Raw genomic sequence first — 23,364 nt, forward strand, 5'->3', positions numbered from 1 at the left:
TAAATACTATTACAAATAGGGCCAATATTCAAATAGTGATACGTTCTTATACCCCTCGCCCATATACACACACTTTTCAACGATGCGGGGATTAAACGCTCTCTAAGGGTGGAACTTGCGGTAGCTGCTCCTTTAAGAGTCTTTGGACTAACGTGAATAAATGAGAAAACTACTCATCACGAGTGATACCTAAGTAATAATGTCCTGCTCATCTTCACTCACCACACTGATGTGACGATCAGCGAAGGTATTTTCGGAGGCCTTTATCATTCTTGCTCTGACAGGAATTTTTTTGGGGTCGCATAAATTAGCTTATGAACATGCGCTTGTAAAATACTACCTGTAATGTTGTTTTAATACAAAGGATAAGGATAAGGTGTATCTAGTATTTCGAAGTATTTTCTCAAGTTTATTTAGTATTTTAGAATATTTTGTGATATATCTAGCACTTTTAAATATTTTTTAGGTCTGTTTAATATTATGAAGTATTTTTTATTGCATCGTATTTTTTTAGGTGTTTCTAGCATGTAAAAATATTTTTTGGTGCATCTAATATTAAGGTAAAAAAATATTTCAGAGTGCTAGACGTATTTAAAAGATATTTAAGGTCTTAGATGCATCACAAAATATTTGAGGATGCTAAATGCACTTGAGAAAATATTTTGAGGTGTTAAATGTACTTTAACCTTTAATATAATTATCTTTTTATAAAAAAATAAAATAAAATACTACCTACGATCTTAAATATAATATCTAATTTATAGTGTAGTTTGTATTATAAATTAGATCTTATATTTAGTATAGGAGTGAGTATGTAACCTTTGGAGTGTGTTTGGCAGTAGACAATGATATCATTGTAGATTACCTTTAGTTTGTAACGTTAAAGTTAAAAAAAAAAAACTAAGTTTACAGTTTATAATATTGTTGTCAACTTTTTCTTCTAATCCAGTCAAATGAATAGGAGATGTCATCTCTCTCTCCCCCACGCCCCTCCGAGACATAATCTCTCTTTAGTCACTGAACTAGATTTGTCAACTCATTTTAATCAAATGAGTTTGCAAATAAAAAATGCATGAAGGAATAAATCATAAAGATGAATACAATGCCCATGCAATCTCCTGTGCAGCCGTGTGGGCATTTGAATGCTCACCTGACTTGACATGCTCAAGCTTTAATTCCCGTCAAGGTCCCATGTTCCAAGGAGATTCCATTGTTTTGGTGAACAATGAACGTAAATGAAGTTGTTTAGTCAATTCATGTTAAGAATCACGAGGTTGTTGGCACTTATGAGTGGACTAATAGTGCAAGTAGTGTCGTTTTATGTCCCTAAACTTTTGCAAACAAAATTGTTCATCCCTTTTTTTTTGGGGAAAAAAACTGATAGAATAAAAGGGTCACAAAGATGGGATACGCTTCTTGGGTCACCCATCATTAATTTGTCGCATTCAATTATCAATTTTGCTTTGCTTATGTGTTAAAGCTGTAGGAATTATTTATGCGCCGGGCATTTCCAAAAGTTCAAAATGTAATGAAAACATGAAAAAGAGTATGAAGTGGCTAATTGCCTGATCCGGTTCAACTCCATTATGACTTTGCAATGATAATTTTGGTCCCATTAATATATGTGGGTGTGTTTGGTTGGATTTTTTTCTTAATGGTAAAGATGATTTCCATACTATGAGTAATTAGATCAAATGTCAATTTTGCCCTCAATCCTTTTTCTGCCACCGCCGTCATCTCACAATTGGGATTTTTATATTGTTTGTTTACATTTTTTGAAAAAATTTCCAATAGGGATATTTTCCCCCCTTTCTGTGCAACGATGTCTTCAATTCAAAGTCTTTGTTCCTCTCCAGGAACTGAGTCAATAATAACTATGTCTCAAAGTAAACCCCGTTTGTTTGACCCCATAAAAAATCCCGTTTACTCATTTGATGACAGTAGACAGTAGTTGCATCAATCTAAACTATAGTATTGAGAGATAATAATTTATTTGGATAAAGTATGAATGAATAAGTCCATGCCTGTAAAAAAAAATTTTATGTCGACCTTTTAAATTGGCGTAAAGTCATCATACATAAGAGTCAAAATTTACAAGCTTTTATTATCCTATCCATTTTCCACTAAAATTGACACCAAATAGAAAACTGATAGTAAAATGAATAATTGATGACAAAGTGGTACTTTTATTAAAGGGAAAATTTCACTGTAGGACTACAGAAGACAATTAATCTCAAAGAGCCCCCAAAACTTTCTGAAACCTCACTGCAGGACCAATGGGCCAATCTGATATTAATTCCACAAACGAAATGACGCCACTGCCCCTAGTAGAAACTTATTTCCTTGAGGGAACAAGTGCGGGAGAGCGCATTTACAAGGGGAACTAGCCAATTTACAGAATAAATACATATATTCACACGTGGAATCAGTCCGTTCACATGTGGACTGGTTCACCTGAAGCATGTGTCCGTGAGGGAACAAGTGCGGGAGATCGCATTTCCAAGGGGAACTAGCCAATTTGCAGAAGAAATACATATATTCACACGTGGAATCAGTCCGTTCACATGTGGACTGGTTCACTTGATGCATTCGTCCGTGAGGGAACAAGTGCGGGAGAGCGCATTTGTAAGGGGAACTAGCCAATTTGCAGAATAAATACATATATTCACACGTGGAATCAGTCCGTTTACATGTGGACTGGTTCACCTGAAGCATGTGTCCGTGAGGGAACAAGTGCGGGAGATCGCATTTGCAAGGGGAACTAACCAATTTGCAGAAGAAATACATATATTCACACGTGGAATCAGTCCGTTCACATGTGGACTGGTTCATCTGATGCTAAGGGTAGTGGCGTCATTTCGTTTGTGGAATTAATATCAGATTGGCCCCTTGGTCCTGCAGTGAGATTTCAGAAAGTTTTGGGGGCTATTTGAGATTAATTATCTTCTGCGGTCCTACAGTGAAATTTTCCCTTTATTAAAACTAATATATTCTAAAGCTAGGAGGACGATCAGAAGAGAGTGATAGCTGGATACACACACATATATTAAGGCTGTGTTTGGGTGACACCCCAAACCATGGTTTGGGGAATAAATCACCCAAACACCCACCCAAAAACCAAAATCATAGTTTTAGAAAAAAAAATTTTTTTGTTTTTGAAGAAAAAAGGGAGAGTGTGAGAGCCTATAGGATATGTATCTTGTTATTTTTTTATAAACATATTTAATTTTATATTTTATAAATATATATACATATTAATTATTTATTAATTATATTATCTTATGTATTATTAATTATGTTAATAAAAAATATATTATTAACAATTTTATTCTTTCAAATTAAAATATATCATAAAATCTATTTTTTCTGTAATTATCATATTAACTTATGTCTCTTTTTAAGTAATTTGTATATATAAAAAGTACTTCTGATAACAACTATCCAAACACTTTTATTTCTCAAAATCATTTTTTCATAAAATCTATTCTTTCCAGAATCTATTCTCCAGAATCACTTTTCCAAACCACGGTTTGGTTTTATCCAAATACACCCTAAAATATGTCCGTGTAAATTATAAAATAATCTAAAATCTAAAATATCTAAAAATAATAATTGATAATATAAAATTCACTGCACTTTTCACCCAAAAAAAATTCACTGCACTGGTAGATGAAGAATGATAGTTTTTTTTTTTTTTTTGGTTTACAGGTGAAGAATGATAGTTGTTTATAGAAGTTCAAACATTTTGGCTTGGCTCTATTTTTGTAATATTGCTTAATATTTTTATAGCAAGCTACAAATCATATTGCTTAATAATCTACAAATAATCATTCAAGCTTTTGATCTCTGAGCTTTCAAAACAATAGAAGAAGCTTTTGATCTGGGTTTTGTTTGTTTTAAAATAGAAAAAAAAAAATTATTTAGTCTTGTAATTTGACCAAGTTTGTAACTCAACTCATTACAACTCAGTCCTTACAGTTTTACTAAGTTTGTAACTCAATTATTACTGATATTTTTCTCTTTTAGTACTGTCTTTTTTCTCACCATAGCAGCATCTTCTTCCTCGACTCTGGTCCAGTTTGGCAAAACGGTGAAAATCTCCTATAAACACGTTTTACGTAAGTCGAGATAAAATTTCTTTTATATATTTATCTCTTATTTTATAAATCATTATTAAAAAGCAGCTTATAAGCTATTTATAAACTGTTCCAAACGGGTCTTCTATCACTATCGCCAAGTGCTAGAATGCTTGGCTTTTCACCAAGCTCACCGGCACTTTCACCCCCTCCTTCTCCACTTGAGTCATCACCGTCATCCTCATCGCCACCCAGTCTCAGATCTGGAGCTTGATGGGTCGGCCTTCGGTGGTGACCATATGAGCGCAGAACTCCACTCCAATAATCGGATCATGAACGGGTTGGAACCTCTTGTTAGTAAATTGCAGAAGCATGATTCCCCAACAACTGCACCACAACTAACATATTTATTTCTCATTCTCTGTTTAATAGCTTTTCTTTTTGCCGGATAAAAAACAGACTATATCATATAATTATTTCAATAATGTAAGAAAACATAACGAACACAAGGTGAAAAAAAAAAACTCAGCCAAATCCCACTCTAATTGCATCAGATTTTTCACCATAATCAGCATTCACGTTTAATGACTCAGAAAAAAGGTGGTGGACAAATAACCCAATCATAATAGCATACATCTTTTACGAGTAGTTTTAACCAACTATTTAGCAATTAAATCAACCTCTCCTGAAATCCAAATTACCAAATGATTCTTGATAAATTTTCTTTCAAGAAGAATATTTTTCAACAAAAACATCACATCCCCATCACGAGACATAACATTCTTAATTGCTACTATCTCTAATTTTAAATATAAGAATTAGTTAGGAGGTTGAATTTAGTTTTAAATATAAAACTTCAATTTGCTTTGTTTTTCAAATTTATAATGTGTTTTTTAAAATATTCTTATTGATTGTATTAAGTTTTCACTAAGAGGTGGTTCCGAAGTACCTAATTAAATAGAATAATTTAGGAAAGTTAACCCACATTTATGACAAATATTCAACTTCACTAATTTTTTTAATCTCTCTAAATTAATTATTTAGTTTTTATATTAATGAGCATATTTAGTATTATATTCAAAAGTTATGTTTTTCAGTTCATTATGAATAACATATTAAATTGCTCCCTCCATTGCCCATAAGAACATAAGAAGCCTTGCATTTCTTTGCAAATCCATCCAATTCAGCCAACCTATAGAGTCTCTAACCAGTAACCACAAAACTGATAGCAACTTCATTTGAATATTCTGCAAAAGCGCAATAATTAATTTTAAGACAATTATTATTTGGAAGCTGCAAAATCAGTACTTTCTTGAGACCAATATTTACTACCTATGCCATTAATATAAGAGCTAGCTTGATATTTAATTTGGTTATAAATATAAGACTTCAATCAACTTTCCCTCTTATATGTATTTATTTTTTCTAAAGTAATTTTCATAGTAGTTGCACATGTTAAAAGTTTTATCAAATGATAATTTTAGCTAATACACGTGATTATAACTATTTGTTACAAATAACTAACTTAACAAACTTTCCTAATCTATTCAAATTACTTAATTAGTTTTTATATTAAAGACTGAACCTTATATTAGTTTCAGGTATAAGCAAAATTGTTAGCCTCCCAAAAATCCTTTACAATGTGACTAGCATTTTCAATAACAACTTGAGGATTAGGCTATTCTTTACTGTACAATCAATTAAACGTGGTGTTCCCTTAACACAGTTACGCTGGAGCAAAGCAGCCAATGCTGCTTTTTGACAGTCTCCTAATTTTATACTTATCAGCCAATCCTCAATTTAACTGGGGAGTCAATGAATCACCATCTAACGTCTCGCTAGTATACACAGACCACTCTTTGTAGGGAAAATAAGATAAAGATTGTGAAAAGTATAAAATTTCAAATTAAAATTTGTTACAATATTTTAACAAGTTTTGATAACACTTAATTGAGATTCATGTCTTGAGATTTTTGTAATTTCCATGGTTTTTCTGTCATTTTTCCTTCTTTGTATTTAATTTTTTTAAGTCAAAATATTTAATTTTTGATAAAAGCAATAATTAGAAGCTTCAACCAAAAAAATACATGAATTTTTTTATAGTATTTCAGAAAGTGATTTTTATTTTTTTAAATAAAATGACATCTAATTAAATTTTTACTATCTCTCTACTTTCAATATTTTATTTTAATTCGATCAATGCTATGCTAGTACTACTACTAATTTGCTGGTAAAAAAAAAAAAACTACTACTAATTTTCCTTGCAGTTATTGTTATCAATGCTTTTGTCTTTCATGTGAAACAGAGTCTGCTTACATTAATTTAATTTCTGACCACATTAATAATATATTTGGTGTTACGTCCATTTGTTTTAGCTATATTTCTTCTCCAGTATCTGGCCAAAAAAAATTCTGCCACGCTACGAAAAACTATATTTTATTTTATTTCTTTATCATAAACAGTTTTTTAACAAAAATAATGAAAAACCTAACAGTTTTTTTTAAACAGGGCAAAATGTCTCAAATAATTAAAATCCCGGCAAAAAAAAGAAGAAAAATTATTACGAAAGAAAGAAACTCCCTCTCTCTCTCTCTCTCTCTCGTTCTTCGAGTCCTTCTCTTTCTATCCTCACCTCCTCTGATTCGGCGAGTAGGTTTTCCTCTTCTGTTTCTCTCTGAGCAAGCAAGCAAACATACAGATACGAGGCCTTCTCTCTGCAAATTCGTGAATTATAGGGTTTCTCCAAGTTCCTTTCTCATTTCGATCTTGAATGTAATTCACATTCATTGCACTCGGCTTTTCCTTCTTCACTCCCTGCTCACTCAATTTAGGGCTTTTCTTCTTCCTTCTCATAAACCTTTAGATACGATTTATATTGTGATTACTCGATCTGAGCATGGAAGGTCGAGATTTATCGTCGTCAACGGCAGCCCCTTCTTCCAACCGCGATGGCTCGTCGACCACTGGTCCTGACGATGTTGTTTTCTCCGTTACCGTTGCCCTGGCCAAAGATGCTGCCTTGCATTTCCAGTCTGGCAAGTTTGCCGAATGTGTGGAGGTTTTGAAACAGCTCCTGCTCAAGAAACCGGATGATCCCAAGGTAATTCTCGTTTTGAATTGCATGGATCCTATCACCGTTCATTCTCTCTCTTCGTTTCTGTGTGGCCAGTGCTTCTGAAATAGTCAATACATGTCATTATAATCTGCATCGTCCAAGCCCTGAAAGTTTCAAGTTGACCTGAATTTGTCTCCCCACCTCGTCATTTCTTGGGCTAGTGATGATTTTGCAGCAAGTGATATTCGTTAGGTCATTAATGGATTGCGTTTTAATTTCATCTAAATGGTAAGTTCATTTTGAGGTCCGCCAGGCATCATATATTACGGGCACTTATAGTTAAGCTTGTGTGGCTAGAACCGCAACGTTTACTGGTTCACTTGGTTTACATAAAATTATTAAGTTTCATCTGTTAGCAAGAGTTTGCATGGGATGGATTAGATGCGTCAAGCTGGTTTAAATGAATTTATAAATTGTATCTGTTTGTCCGAATGTAAGAACGTTGTATATCAGGAGAAATTGGTTACACTTATTGAACAAGTACCTTATTGAATGTGGAACAGAAAGTTTGGTTGTTTAGATTTTTTTTTCCCTAGAAGAGACCTGGAAATTTCCACGAGGACAACCTTTATCAGTTTGACTGTTAGGAAAAATTTGTTAGTTTTGGTTGAAGTTACTTGATGGGTGTCTAATTTTAAATGGAACAATCACTGGATGCCTATAATCTCTAAGTTAACATCAGAAATTATTCCCGTTTCTTGGAATTAAACTGTTCTTCATTTGTTCCTTTTTGTGGCATTCTGCTGATGGATTAGTTTATGATGTCGTGAATAAGTTTCAACAATGGGGCCTTGTAGGAAAACATTCTGTAAACCTGATTTCAGTAGAAGGAATGATATGGATTATCCGTTTTTTTAAAGCTTATTCTCATTCATACCCAGGTCCTTCATAATATTGCGATTGCCGAATACTTTCGAGATGATTGTTCAGATCCCCAAAAGTTGATTGGATTACTCAATGGCGTCAAGGTAAGTTATTTCATAAGGTGATTATGGTTTTGTGTTTTTATTTTTATTACCTGGTACTTGGGGATAACCATATCTTTTTATCTCTATATATCAGAAAACCGGAATTCAGATGTGCCATTACCATTGCCATATCTGAAATATTTTGTAAATGTAATGATGATGGTAACCTTGAATCATGATTTGACTTCTTCTATACTGTAGTCTGTGAGCCTCTTGCTTTGTAGAAAATGTCAGTGAATCACATTGATCTAGAAATTCAGATGGATTTCACATTATAAAGCTGGGCTGGGAGTTGATTTTATTTTTAGATAATAAAAGAGATTGGATTTTAACACTTGCTAGAATTGACTGAGGATATAGTGATGACGATGAAGCCGTAAATTGATTCCCCTGGTTGTGATTTATGATAATATTAAAGAAAGCTTGAGTAGTTTATTCTTTTACGGAATTAATTCAGTAAAGTCAATGGTATAAGGTAGGGAATTTTATTTAGGCTTTTGGTGAAGTGGGCCTGAAGCATGATGTTCGAATTTAGCAATTTAAACTTGATTTAGGTTGATGTGGTTTATTTTCAAGTTGCAGTTTATAGCCATCATCTCTATTTTTCGTACTAACTCCTTTTCATTTTCTGAAATTGGTTCAGAGGAAAAGCAATGAACTTGCTCAGGCTTCTGGTGAACAAGGAGACTCCGCTAACAATGTCGGAAATAAAGTTGTTTTGGGATCCAAAGCAAGTAATGCTTTGGCGCCTGAGTTTTCTGGTGCAAGTAGCACCAGTACGATGTATACAGATGAATTTGATTCTTCTGTGGCAATGTTAAATATTGTATGTTAGATTTTCCTCCTTAGTCTGATTTTATTCTTATCTTGTCTGTTTCTTGAAAAGGACATATTTGTGGCTAGAATATGTAAATTTATGTTATTTTGTGATTTCATTGTCTTAGGCCATTGTTTGGTTCCATCTGCACGAGTATTCAAAGACATTATCAGTTTTGGAACCCCTCTATCAAAATATTGAACCCATAGATGAGGTATGTCGCAGGCTACTTTAGTGTTATTTTATTCTGAAAAATTAAATGATGCTTTAATGGTTTTCTTCTTCGTATTTTCTCACTTTTGTGGTCCTCTTTCAAAAACCAGACAACAGCTCTACACATTTGTCTTCTGCTGCTGGATGCTAGCCTTGCTTGCCATGATGCATCAAAGTCAGCTGTAAGTTCTATTTGACTATTCCTTTAGTTGTTTTGATCAAAGTTGTATGATATTCATAATTTTATTTTGACTTTTTAGGGATTGCAAGTTTTATGACTTAATGTGTTGATGATCAACCTTGACATATGTCATGTTGTTGTTGTAACTTTTTGTCTTGTGTTGTGGGTATTTATTTTCTAAGCGTAGTGGCCGAGTGTAAATTTTACTGATATGCATGTAGAAGCAAATAAATTCATCCACTCCTTTGGTTTTCCGTCATGCTATGATGATCACGTGGAAGCAGTCTGGATTTTCAGTGCAAAAATCATGCCTAATATGTTATACAGAGAAGAGATACAATATGCCCCGAGTTGATTGATATGAATCTTATCCTGAGTCTAGATTGACAATCACAGTTTGTGTTGCACGGTCTTTTTATTGACCATTAAATTGATGATTAGTTGATTTGGTAATTGAGATTTTGGAAAACCTTGCCAACTGCCCTTGAGAACATTCAGTAAGTTGAGTAATAGATGTTGCCAATAGCATGTTTTTTATGGTCATGATATGTTATGGTATTCGGTTTGGTTGTGGCTTCTGATGCAATTTGCTTAGGATAAAATGAATTTGTTTGTTGTTATGGACCTGGATGTTTGTTCGCCTGATATGGATTATGGATTGAGTTGCTCAAATTATAACTTATTTCTATAATCTTGTAGCTTGCTCAAGAATAGGTTGCTTTTGTTATTCACAAATTACAATTGGGTGTATTCGTTCCTTTACATGCCCATAAGTTCTGTCTTCCGGAGTAGTTGATCATGAATTAGAAGGCATGTTTCTGATTTGTGAAATGTATCAAATGGTAAGATCTTGAAAAATTGAAATTGAAAAATATATAAACAAATAACATCAACAAAATACTCAATAAGATGTTTAGGAGGCATAGTACAACCGTGAATTAACTACACTGCAGTAGCTAATGATAACCTGAAAAAGGTGGAAGCTGAGAAAAGGTCCCGATGCTTGGTGAGAAAATTGGAAGGACATGACAGCAGGAAGAAAACAGCAGTTACATATTTTTAATCAAAACCAAAGGACCAGAGTCCTGACCTTTCATATCGTATATAATTAACCTGAACTCAGAACAGTGTGGTTTTTTATGTATAAATTTAAAATAATTGAAATAGAACTTATTTTAGTAGTCGCCATAGATTCAATCACCCAACAATGTTATTGCTTTTTGAAGTTTCGGACAAAGTAGTAATTGCAATTTGGGTCCATTATACGATTCCGGCTGCAGTTCTGGATCTTAAACTATTTGGCCAGTGATATGAGTTGGTGGCGATATGAACAGAAATGTGTTGTGTGATTTGGGGATAACACTACTAATTCTAATTAACGAAACCAAGAAAACTTCACCTTTATGACAGAAACAAATCTTAAACATTTTTTTTGCCTTAAGTTGGAATATACAGTCTATGGTTGAGGATGTAAATGGGGTTTTAGATTTCTATTGGTTATGGAATTTAATGCAGAAAGTCTTGAATGATAAAATTTTTTGCCTCCTTTTCCTTGATGGCCACGTTGAGGAACTGGAGGGTTTATTATGTTGATGTACCTTCTCTGTGTATTTTCAAGTCTCCGGTGGTGGAGGATATCTTATCCTTTGTGCTATACTCTGTCCTAATATAATTTCTTCTTTCATTGAAAGATTGTGCCTTATCTGGAGAGTAGCATTTGTTTCTGAATTGGATCTGATATCTATAGTTTTTGATCTTTTGTGGCTGGTTGGAAGGGTTTTGGAGTGGGTGGCATTACAATGCCTGAATGATTCAACTTCTACAATCTACAATATGAAGACTTCAATTGAGAGATTCCCTTTCTTCATTTTTTCCTGATACAAAAAAGTGATAAAATGTTCTCGTATTTCACTTTTCCCTTTGATCTTATTTTTCCCTTATCAATATGTCTAGTAGTGGCATAAATATTTATTTTGGCTTCCTTTTTGTAGCTTTGGAATTTTACAAATGCATTGTTCTGATCTGGAATCTGTTTTGTTTAGGATGTATTGACTTATCTGGAAAAAGCATTTGGTGTTAGCTGCGTGAGTCAAGGTGACAATGTGAATTCAGCACAGCAGCAATCTGCTAACCTAATTACAAAGTCTTCGTATGTCCCATCTAGTGCATCAGTTGCTGATGCATCCAGTTCAGATTTGGGTCCAAATGTTAATGCATCTGAAAATCATCTATCCAGGGCTTTATCTGATGAGACGTTTGACTATGAAGCCATGATATTGGATATGGGTGGACAAAACTTAGCAAGGCCAACTGGCCCGTCATCAAATGATCATTCGAGGGCTTTGGTGGATCAGTTGTCTACTGTTGAGTTAAAGCTTAAATTGCAACTTTACAAGGTTCGTTTTCTGCTTCTTACACGGAACTTGAAGCTAGCAAAACGTGAAGTCAAGTTGGCCATGAATGTAGGACGTGGAAGAGACTCGTCCATGGCCCTGCTTTTGAAATCTCAGCTTGAATATGCTCGTGGTAACCACCGCAAAGCCATAAAGCTATTGATGGCATCAGGTCGGGGTGATCCTGATGCAGCATTTACTACTAGTATTTTCAACAACAATCTGGGGTGCATTTATTACCAGCTTGGGAAACACCAGACATCATCATTGTTCTTCTCAAAGGCATTAACTGCTTGTTCGTCGCTTAGGAAGGAGCAACCACTAAAGCTAGCCACTTTCTCGCGGGATAACTCTCTTCTTATCGTATATAATAGTGGTGTGCAGTACTTGGCTTGTGGAAAACCAATACTTGCCGCATGCTGTTTTGAGAAGGCTAGTTTGATCTTCTATAAGCAGCCTTTATTGTGGCTCAGACTGTCAGAATGCTGCCTCATGGCATTGGAAAAGGGCCTCATTACTTCAGGTGGCGCTCCATCAGATTCCTTGGTTGGAGTTCGTGTTGTTGGGAAGGGAAAATGGAGGCAACTTGTTGTGGAAGATCAGATTCCAAGAAATGGACTTGTGAACTCATCTAAAAGGGATGAATGTCGTCCAGGCAATGATAGACAACCAAAGTTATCCATGTCTTTTGCTCGGCAGTGTCTCTTAAATGCCCTGCACTTGCTGGATTCCTGCAGGACAGGTCTGAAGTCTGGTTTGCCTTCAAATTCTTCAGTGGAGGAAAGCGATCCAGGTGAACTCTTGTCTTCAAAGAATTCAAATAATAAAAACTTACATGGCATTGATTCCAAGGCACTTTCAGTATCAGTAGGTTTAAATCAGGTTAATTCAAATGGGGACGCAAAAGAGCAGAAGGGAGGAATTAGTCAGGAGTTCATTCAGAACTCTCTAACCTATTATGACGACATCTGTAGACGAGAAAATCAATTAATTAAGCAAGCTACTCTTGCCAATTTGGCTTTTGTCGAGCTTGAGCTGGACAACCCTGTGAAGGCACTGTCAGTTGCAAGATGTCTGTTGGAGCTTCCGGAGTGTCTCAAGATTTACATCTTTCTAGGACATGTTTATGCAGCAGAGGCTCTCTGCTTGCTAAATAGACCGAAGGAAGCGGCTGAACATTTGTCAGTTTATTTGTCTGGGTCAAATAATTTTGACTTGCCTTTCAGCCTAGAGGACTGCGATAAATGGCAAGTGAAAAGGGTAGTTGAAAATGAGGAGGCGAATGGAGGATCCACGGCAGCGAATAATCCTTCCCTTGAGGATTCACAAGCTATTGTTTTCCTCAAGCCAGAGGAGGCACGCGCAACGCTTTATGCTAATTTTGCAGTGATGTCTGCTTTGCAGGGTGAATTTGAGCAAGCCTATCAATTGGTGACACAGGCTCTATCCATATTACCAAACAGTCCGGAAGCCACACTTACTTCAGTTTATGTGGATCTCTCACTTGGTAAGCAACAAGAAGCTCTAGCCAAATTAAAAAAGTGTAGCCGAATTAAGTTCCTCCATAGTGGAATAACATTGAACAAATCTTCGTGAGTGTTGTATTGACATTTCACCATGGCTGACCCACCTCAGCTATAGTTAGAGGATAGTTTAATCCTTTCATAGCATTTGTAACATATATATAAGTTCTGTTCAGAGAATAAGTTTTTCTGGTCCTTTTTTCCCCATATTTTCAAATTTAGGGTTCATTCATTGGTGGTGGCCGTGTTTTGGTTAGTGCTGATGCCCGCCTGTGAAATTTGAGTTGTAATTCTGATTCGGATTGTGTTTTAGAAGCTAATGTAGTTGATATTCAAGATTAGAGTCAAGTTCCTACATTGAGAAAGAACTGGAAAATCGATTTTTATTTTGAATCTTAATTCTACTTTCGTTCTGGAGAGTTGACTTTCTGACTCGCCCCCCATGATTGGTTTACACCCAGATGGAATATATATTGGAGCTCAGATCTCATGTATTGTTTCCAATTTTTTTGATCTTCTGATTACTTTTTGTAATGCCCAATGAAGTATGAGAAATTTTTAATTTTTTTTTTTTTGGTAAATAAATGCAATGGTCGGAATTTCGGTTCAGGCCTGATATATGGAGCCTACCTGTGCCGATTGATCATGAATTCGCCTGATTAGACTTTCCAGAACTCTCTCTGCGTTTCTAAGCTCCTGTTCTTTTTATCACAATCCAGGTCCCTTATTAGTTTACTCACCAATTTTGTCATGTCACTTTTTAATACTGTTAACCCCAACTTTAATTCTTTTTACAAGCCACAAGGACCAACGTTCTAACCAAAAACATTAATGTTAAATTTTAAGGATCATAATAAAAATGATTGCTAACAGTTATGTTTAAGCTTTTCCCATCTATTGAAAAGATTTAAACTTTGACATCTATCAACGCTCACACCTCAACTTTGTGCTTGAACTGGCTGATGCTTCTTTATAATTCTAGAAGTAATTGCATTGCAGATTTTGTAAATGCGCAAAATTTGAGAAGAATATTTTTTTCCCCACTAAAAACAAACATTTATTATCTAATAAAGTGGGTCGAAAACCCAAACCACACAAACCCAAAAACCTCAGCTCAAGATCATTTTTTTTTTTATATACTGGAAAGGACCACAGCTCAAGATCAATACAAACGACACTGAGGCGTGAGCATAAACTCTAACCCAGATCATGATATAAAAAATAAATATATTCCAAGATAAACTTATCGTCTAATTTTTATTTTTTATTGTGTAACTCAGTGTATCTTCAAGTAACTTTAGATTTAAGAATAATTTTATTCGGGCCAAAAGCATTAATGTTAAAACCCTCCTAACAAGTACGTTTTTTGATATTCGAACTTGTGTGAGACCATTTAGTATTTCAATCAATAGCTTATTGATTAATTCTTAAATTTAAGATCCCAGATAATAAACCTATTAGATTTCCTTCAGGTGTATGATACACGTTAATTACAAGGTACTTCTTCCCCCCCCCCTTTTTTTTGGGCATGTGAATACCCAAAAAAAATTAGGAGAATCAGGTTTTAAGGAAGAAATGTGAATGCTAAGAAAATCTCACAACCAACATAAGCATGATAAGTAGAAGTGCAAAAAATAAAAAAGGGTTTATGTTACCCACTATTGAGATTTTTTTTATGTGATTACATTTTGTTTCTTAGGACTTCATAATAATTCTTTCTAAAAAATTATTCCCTTGATATTTAATACAAGAGCTCTTTAACTAATTTAGGTAAATTAAAAAAGCTAAATATAATTGATTCTAATAAATGTGACATGATATATATAAAATAATTTTTGTATAACATTAGATTACATATCAGTTTATAATTTACACAAATTTGTTTGATATATATAGAGATAAAATTGATGGAAATCTTATGCATAGAACCATGGCCGCCTTCCTATAACTAATTTTTATAATTAGGACTTGATACAGATGGGTATATATATACATTCTATTATATGAGTGTGAATAACCTTCTTTGAATCGAAAAGCTTAGTTTTATTTCTAGTTTGTGATATATCATGTCATAGAAACTGGTTACTAGCAGTAAATGGTTAATAAGGATTGCAGAGAATGTATTTGAAATATGAGAGTACTCATATAAATATATAGTGCGAATGAATATTTAGGAATAATCAGTGGCCGCTATGAGACAAGAGAAGATCACATGTACCACTGCTTCAATATCTCTGTGTCACACCACTCCCTCACTTGTTTTCATTGAAAAAGGTAACATTCTCTCTTTATGCAATCCTACTGGAATTCCCTTAGCCCATTGAAATCCCAGAACCATATCTTTCTCTGTAGGACTGTGGTGGACCAATCAAAGAGGAATCTTTTACATGAAATGTCACATTTAACTCTCAAATTTAGGGTTCATGAAGGCAATCCAACGAAGCAATCATACATTTTTCACTTTTTCCTTTTACCAACTAGCTACCAAGTACTAATGAGTGTGTGTGTGTGTAATCATGGAATATATAGAAGGTAATAATAAACTTTAGCAAAATGCCAATCATATATAATTGTGGAATGTCGTCACAGAAGCATAATGACCTAGCTTGGAATAATATCAAAACATGCATAAAAATTTAAGTACGTACAACAATCTCTGATGAGAATTGAGAAAAACAAATTGTTTTAATTAACAATATTGAGAGATAACCAAACAACAGCAATGAATTCCAATCTAGAGAGAGAGAGAGAGACAATAGTGGCTCGATATCATCTCGTGTCGATCGATTTGGTCCACACGTTCAATTCATCGACCACCTGCGAGGAACAGTTGCATAGCATGCAATGAGACAAGGACAAGAAGTTCACGGGTATGGCAAATCATAAAACCAAAAACGTATATGATAGATAAGTATCAATGATTAATTGTTCCACGACCCAGCTCTCTTCAAGAATGACCACACAGATATTTCCATGAAGCAAAAACTATTCAGGATAAACAGTAGAAAGACATGTGAACTGTAGTATAGCACGTAAAAATATAGAGTAACCTATTTCGCTTCCTTGTCAATTGTAAATAGCCACAGTATCACAATCATATTTCATTGTTGATTGCTTCCTTTTATAATGTGTGTGTGCGTCTGTTGGTCAAGAATGTGCTCTCTAATCTTTGAATTTCTGACGGCATAAATAGTCTCTTATCAAATATGAAAAACAAAAGTTTCGGGGTCACTATTAGCTGATGCACATAGGTATTGTTTGGTAGGAAGTATTGAAAATTAGGAATAGGAATTGGGATTGGGATTTAAAAAATCTACTAAAAGAATATTTAACATAAGAGATTGTTTGTTGTAGAAGATTAGTCAGACCTATGAATATGGAATTGGGAATACTATAACGGAAGTGTTATTCCCCAATCCCACTCTATGGGTTTATCTAATCCCATGTAACAAACAATTACTTATACTAAATACTATTTTAATGATTTTTCTCAGTTGCAATTCTAATCCCAATCTTTCATTTTCAATACTTCGTACCAAACGGGACCATAAGTTTTTAATTATCTCCTTGCAACAATCCAAAATGTAAAGGAAAACCAACAAACAAAAAAGAATAGTGTGTGTGAGAGAGAGAGAGACTAACTAGATTATGGTTTACTGTTTTAATTATTAGCCACAGGTAGCTTCCGGAACCTGGGAAGCTTCTGTCTCAGATTATAAGATTCACTATTAAACAATGGTTGGGCATTTCATGGAATATGGAATGTGAAACTAATTAATTATAATTAAAACAATGGAACGGAATATCCATATATATTTTTTAGACCAAGTATAAACATGTGAGATTTGTGTTTATTGTGAATAAAGTTTAACATATATTAGTCCTTTGAGCTCTACTGGACACAAAAACAAAACATGAAAAGAGAGGGAGTTAGGGCTTGATATATGCTTAACTGGGTTTAGAGGGAACAAGTGAAACCAGGAGGAGGGGTTTTGCCACAAGCAACAAGAAGCTGAAGAGCGAGGGGAACATAAATGTTGAGGTTCAGAAGCTTCAACTTCAACGTCGTGCAGAGGCACACTGCCGCCTCAAGCTCCACCAACCCTTGCAGCACTGGGCAACACTTGTTCACCACCGGGTCTCCCACCACTACGTGCACCAATCCGTTCAGAAGATCCACACAAGCTCCCAGTTTCAGTGTATCTATCGGACATGTCGCTTGTGCTGGGCACGGCGCCTTCCCTCCTCCTTTGCTCGGGGTAGGCGGGTTCAGAATCGGCACCGGCGGAAGTGGAGGAAGATCCACTGGTGGCTTGATTGGAGGCAGTTCAACAGGTGGCTTGATTGGTGGCAGTTCAACCGGTGGCTTGATCGGCGGCAGTTCCACCGGTGGCTTGATCGGCGGAAGTTCCACCGGTGGCTTGATTGGAGGCAAGTCCACTGGTGGCTTCACTGGCGGGACAGTCACCGGAGGCAACGTCACTGGAGGCAGTGTTACTGGAGGTAGGGTTACTGGTGGCTTAACCGGCGGCGACTTCACCGGCGGCTTGACAGCGGGAGGCTTTTTGGCGGGCTTGTGCTTCTTGGGAGGTTTGCCTTTGCCACAGTAGGGACAAGCAAGAATGGGAGAGAAAGAGGAGAGAAAAAGCATGGAAATGAAGAGGAAAGCATAGAGCTTTGAAGACTCCATGCTTAAAGGAGCTTCAAAACTTCTCAAGTTATGTCCTCTGCAACAAGAAAGAAAGAAAGAAAGGAATGACCGGTAAGCATACAAGCTTTAATGGAAGAAGAAGGTGATATATAGGAGAAGCAGCATAGAGTGATGAAAGAAGCAAACAAAAAAAAAAAAGGTTCAGAAAAGCAGATCACGTGACGATGGGCCAATTGCTACGGTCAAAAGGGTCGATGACAGTGAAATGCTAGTTGGCAAAATTACCTTGCCACTCTATATTTCATGTTGAATCATCAATTTTACTTGTGTTATTATCTTCTTCTTCTTCTTCTTCTTCTTCACTAAACAACACACTGAAACATCTATCTCATTTCTATTTTGGCTTCTTCTTTACTTTCAGGGAATAAAAAGCATAATGTTAATCTCATCATCCCATGACACTGACAGGAACTCCTAGTTAGCTAATTAATCAGAAGAAAAAAAATACTTACTTATCACCCATATAGTAATTATTAGTTCACTAGATTAGATTGCATGTTAGCAGAGCAGAATTTTACAGCAAGTTGTTCATGTTTTTTAGTAGTTTTCTGGAAATGTACTGAGAAAGAGTAATTATGATCTTGTGTATGTGTATAGCGCAAAAAGGCAACAGCTTTTTAGAAGCAGGTCCCTGAGGACACGCGATTTTTAGAAACTACTCGTACTTAAGTTTCTTTTTCACCCCACCAAAAAGTATATATTGATTTTTCATTTTTCAATACTTATGAATCAAAGAATGTATTTGCTTTCTTGCATGTGCATAACAGAACCAACATGATGATTATGCCAATAGACCAGCTGGCCAGGAGAGCATCGTATTATGATACGTACACTTGGATTATATCAAGTTCACAATTCGCATAAAGAGCCATAAAAGTATTCCATGAATGCTTCAGTACGGGTAATAAATATGATATCTTTTTTTTTTTCCCCCCCAGAGAATAGGAACACCCATATATTATAAAATAAATAATTTCTAAATCTGATTTGGAGGAAAAGAAATTTAGCTGCACATTCAAAGGTCAAGTTAGACTCATTCTATCAGGAAGGAACTCATAGGTATAATTCAGAATCTCTCTGTTGCTGAGGATCATGCATGTCCACTGATTGAAATCTTGCAAGAAATGAAATGGAATAAACTGCAAACAGGGAAAAGAAAGTGTCCTTGTTTTAATTATTTGTTCACCCGAAACGAAGATAAGGTTAACATTAATGTGTCTTTATGGTAATGGCTGAATGATTAGACCTTCATAGAGACCAGTGAAATGTGAAGGGACTTTTGGCCCCATCGTTCACGTACATACATAGAATTTGCGATAGACACTTCAAAAAGTTAATTAATTTAATTTATTAATTATCTGATATGTCGATGAATTAATCCTGATCTGATCTATAATTCCAGAAGACTTCTTATTTTTGCAATATGCCAACATATAGTTGCACTGTGTCGGCAACCGAAGAACACTTGAGGATTATAATATTGGTTAACTAAGGACTTGGCTAATTGCGCTATTTTAATTTAATCAAAGTTGATCACTTTCAGGATAAAGGAATCCAATCAGGAAAATCACAAAATGCTACCTTGTCCTCTCCCAATTGATAACTCTCACACAGAGGATGTTCGAGTGGTCTCTTTCAAGCTGTATGTTTCAGTATATTGGTTTTTCACTGTTGGTATTCTTTTTCATGGTCTTATGGGACACTAACTACCGCTTTCTTGCTTTTTCTTCCTAACACTATGCTCTTCTTTAATCATGAGATCAAACTTTCCCTTTGGCTCGTGGGTGTGTGTGTGTTTGGGCATTGCAATGAAATGGCAGTACTTACAAATTTACATAATGAAAAGTGAGAACTGAATCCAAGATCCAATGATATATATTATTGTCGATGAAGATTCAAGGTCTGGGGGCGTAAAAGAACAAAGAATCATAAAAAGCAAATTATGACCGTAACTTTAAAAAGGCTGGCTAGAGTTTATGGCAAAAGGGACCAGAATCGTTAGGTGCAGGGTACCGAGGGGAAAAAATAGGAAGATTTGGCCCATGCAGGTCTCGAACCTGCGACCTTCGCGTTATTAGCACGACGCTCTAACCAACTGGGCTAATAGGCCAACTCGTGATGAGAAATACAACAAGAATTTAATTCGATATATATGCCATCTTTTCATAAACGACATCCCGCACCCTATTAAACTCCTTTCATCGGACGCGGCTTCGAGAAACTTAATTGCAACGAAATAACATTTAGCATACAAAATTTAACAATTAGCTATAGCCAGAACAGAAATTAATAGAAGGAACCTTAGTAAGGGAGAAGAATGGAGGAGAGTGGTGATGAGATGGATGTATGGCAGAGTAGCTACAGCTAATGGAGAAGAAGAGATGTTGGCAAAAAAAATGGAGAAGAAGAGGATAAAATGAGAGTGGGCGTAGGGGAACAGTACAGGGTGGCACCCCATGTGAAAAGAAGAGGCAAAGAAAATGATGATTCAGTGAGAGAGAGAGAGAGAGAGAGAGAGAGGAGAGTAAGGATGGGCTTTGATGGAGATGCGTAGTTTTGGTCTCTGTCTGTCCCTCACAACACGCCTCTCTCTATAATGCCTTCACTTCTTTGTAACCTTCTATATTGATCCGTGAGTCACTGCCTTTTCTTCTCTTCACTCTCTCATGTGATCTCTCTCTCTCTCTCTCATTCATCCCATTTTTGTTGCGTTCTAAAATTGCATGTGAACAGCTAGAATATACCATTCATCATCACCAACCATATATAGCAAAGCAAGTTACCGGTTAATCATTGGAAGTTGTATCTATATACATATTATACGGCACAGTAAACCGTAAGTGACCAATCTGTTAGTTCTTCATAGTTGATATCTTAGTGGTCCATATGTGTGTGTGTCTCTTTTGGATCGATATCTCAAGGTTTGAGATGTTTAATCTTTTACTTTGTTCATGCCAAGTCCAGACATCTTTTCGTCCCCGAAAAAACAAAGATGAAAAATTAGTACTGATCAGTCATTCAACAAGTCACATCGAAGAAGTTATAAAAATTCTTCCTTCTGCTTCTTCTGCTTCTTCTTCTTCTTGTGATGATGATGATGAAGATATGAAATTTGGATCACAGAATTTGTGGGGAAGAAAACAGCGAGGCCTATTAATTGAATTTTGTCGTCTGTATTGTCTTGTTATGCAGAGACATTAAATGGGTTCTTATTAGCTTGTAGTGTGAAATCTATTGGCTTCAATTTCTTCGCAGTGATGGACTCTCAGCATGTGAATATGGAGATTGGAGTCTTGTGATGATCAAGTGGCAGTTGCTTCATCCATCGCCACACAATCCATTGGATTATGTATACAGTACAGTACACACACACACATGCATACACGGCATTTCTTCCTACCTAGCAAATCCATACAAATTTTTCATATCAAATTATTTGAAAGCACTTTTAGGATTATTGAATAGCATGCTTACTCTCATACATGATAGGGTCCAGATAAAAAAAATGTCATTATAATTTTCCCTTTCAAAATCAAATTTATGAAGAAGAGTTTGGTATTTTTTGTTCTCTTCTATGCTATCATGAAATTATATATAAGAGAGAGTATGGGAAGATACAGAGGCACATGCGGTCCATGTGGATACGGTAGGAAGTGTTTAGTTTAGGTGTGAGTTATATGATATTATATGTAGAGAACATTGGTTGATGGTGAGAATGATTATGGATGGACGAGGGCCAGCGTCAGTGTATATATATATTGAACAATTGCAACAGGCCATATAAGTTATCAGAAGCTGCAAAAGTGATATTGAATGATGAGAGAAATATTTGGGTTTTTACGCAAGTGCATGATTTGGAGGCTCACCAGGTGATTGTGCTCACCAATCATAATCATGTTTGGTGTGTGATATTCTTCTGTGTGTTTGAGTTGGGAGAGACTTGTAGCAATGGATGGCAAGGACCATGAGTTCTATTTCGTTTTCTTCAAAGGGGGGGGGGAATTAGGACAACGATCTGTCTCGCTGTGATTTATTGGAGAAAAGGATTCATTAAGAATTTATGATGACAGATCTGTTATGCATATCTCACTCGATTATCCTTGTCTCTTTTTTTCTTTTTAAAATAATTAACTTAACTAATATTTTTAATTTTCAGGAATAAATTCTTTAACTTCGGATGGAGTATTTATCTAAGTCTTGTTTCTGTTCTGTAGGCTGGGGGTAAGTAGTTAATGACTTGAGTAACGGGCCAGTCTCAAAATGAATAATGATTGTATTGTGGACTTGGTGTGGTAATAGAATAGTTGCGCGACGGCTCTAGCATCTTATTGGGCTTTTAGATCATCGTCTACCGTGTCTCTATCAGTATCGTCCTTGCATGCCAACCTGAATATGAATTTCAATATTTTATGACAAAAACCATGATTCACTTTTAACGCATCTAGTCATACGGATGCTTCAATATTAAGCTGTAAAAGAGGGGGGGGGGGGGGGGGGGAATCTCACATGCTGTATGTTTTTTGCTATGAAATTTAATAGCAAATGCTTAAAAGCTGTACTTCAGCTTTTTGCACGTATGTATCCTTTTATTTGCCTCCCCCACGTTGTCAAAGATAAATGTGGCTGCCACAGGATCTTTGGCTATACAAGAAATATTAATGTTGGAGAACTGAATAAAGAATCCTTTACACCATAGTGGAATTTTCTAAATACAAAGCCCCAAAAATGGGGCAAAGTTGAACCTTTTCAGCCAGTTAATCAATCAATAAATGTAATTAAATATCATCAACATCAAGCCAATCATTTGACTCGTCTTCCGACTCCTTACCTTTAGAATGGGCGGCCTGGCGCCGGCTGCCTCCTCTCTCTGAGTTTTCACTCAGTTGAACCCAGTCACTGGATCCATCAGGTGATGAACCCCTTGTGTCCTGAGCCCTCCTATGGCTTGATGTTCTATCAGAGAGATCACTACCATCATCTTCTAGGTCACTGAATGAGATATCTTCCTGTATCAAGTTTTACGCAGCAATTCAATAAAGCTAATATCAGTGTTTTGCATCTTCCAACCAGTTTTCACTACTCACCGTGTCATCAATTTGTAGGCCTTTTGCTGCATCTCTTTTCTCGGTCATGGTATTGGTTTTCTCGGATGGAATATTTCTCTCCCTATTGCAATGTCCTCCCTGTGTTCTTGATCCTGACTTAACTGATCACGTTCTTCTATCTGGCAGTCTCTCTTCTCTCCAAGTTTCTGCAGAAGCGCATCCCTCGCTTCAACAATCTGAACAAAAAAAGAGAGAAAGGGAAAACATATACATGAGACAACATATAATTAGGGAACATCGCCACTCAGCTTTCAGACAAGTA

General features: G+C 35.7%; 2 protein-coding genes and 1 non-coding gene across 3 annotated transcripts; 1 reads left to right on the forward strand and 2 right to left on the reverse strand.

Moving 5' to 3' along the window:
* The first annotated feature begins 6,684 nt into the window (after window positions 1-6,684).
* LOC114746398 (CCR4-NOT transcription complex subunit 10) lies at window positions 6,685-13,740 on the forward strand. Its single transcript, XM_028934618.1, has 6 exons — window positions 6,685-7,176; window positions 8,073-8,159; window positions 8,803-8,985; window positions 9,104-9,190; window positions 9,300-9,371; window positions 11,413-13,740. The coding sequence occupies exons 1-6, from the start codon at window positions 6,973-6,975 to the stop codon at window positions 13,357-13,359; spliced, it is 2,580 nt and encodes an 859-aa protein (XP_028790451.1). The 5' UTR covers window positions 6,685-6,972; the 3' UTR covers window positions 13,360-13,740.
* A 2,148-nt stretch (window positions 13,741-15,888) lies between these two features.
* On the reverse strand, window positions 15,889-18,069 carry LOC114746401 (36.4 kDa proline-rich protein). The gene is made up of 2 exons (XM_028934627.1): window positions 17,239-18,069; window positions 15,889-16,103 (listed from the first exon to the last, which is right to left on the reverse strand). The coding sequence occupies exon 1, from the start codon at window positions 17,974-17,976 to the stop codon at window positions 17,245-17,247; it is 732 nt and encodes a 243-aa protein (XP_028790460.1). The 5' UTR covers window positions 17,977-18,069; the 3' UTR covers window positions 15,889-16,103; window positions 17,239-17,244.
* A 1,964-nt stretch (window positions 18,070-20,033) lies between these two features.
* TRNAI-AAU (transfer RNA isoleucine (anticodon AAU)) lies at window positions 20,034-20,107 on the reverse strand. The gene has a single exon. It is a non-coding gene; the product is annotated as a tRNA-Ile (tRNA).
* Window positions 20,108-23,364: the final 3,257 nt, after the last annotated feature.

This window comes from Neltuma alba, unplaced genomic scaffold (genome assembly GCF_004799145.2).
Source record: "Neltuma alba isolate B1F8T4 unplaced genomic scaffold, ASM479914v2 tig00004969_pilon, whole genome shotgun sequence".
NCBI lineage: Eukaryota > Viridiplantae > Streptophyta > Magnoliopsida > Fabales > Fabaceae > Neltuma > Neltuma alba.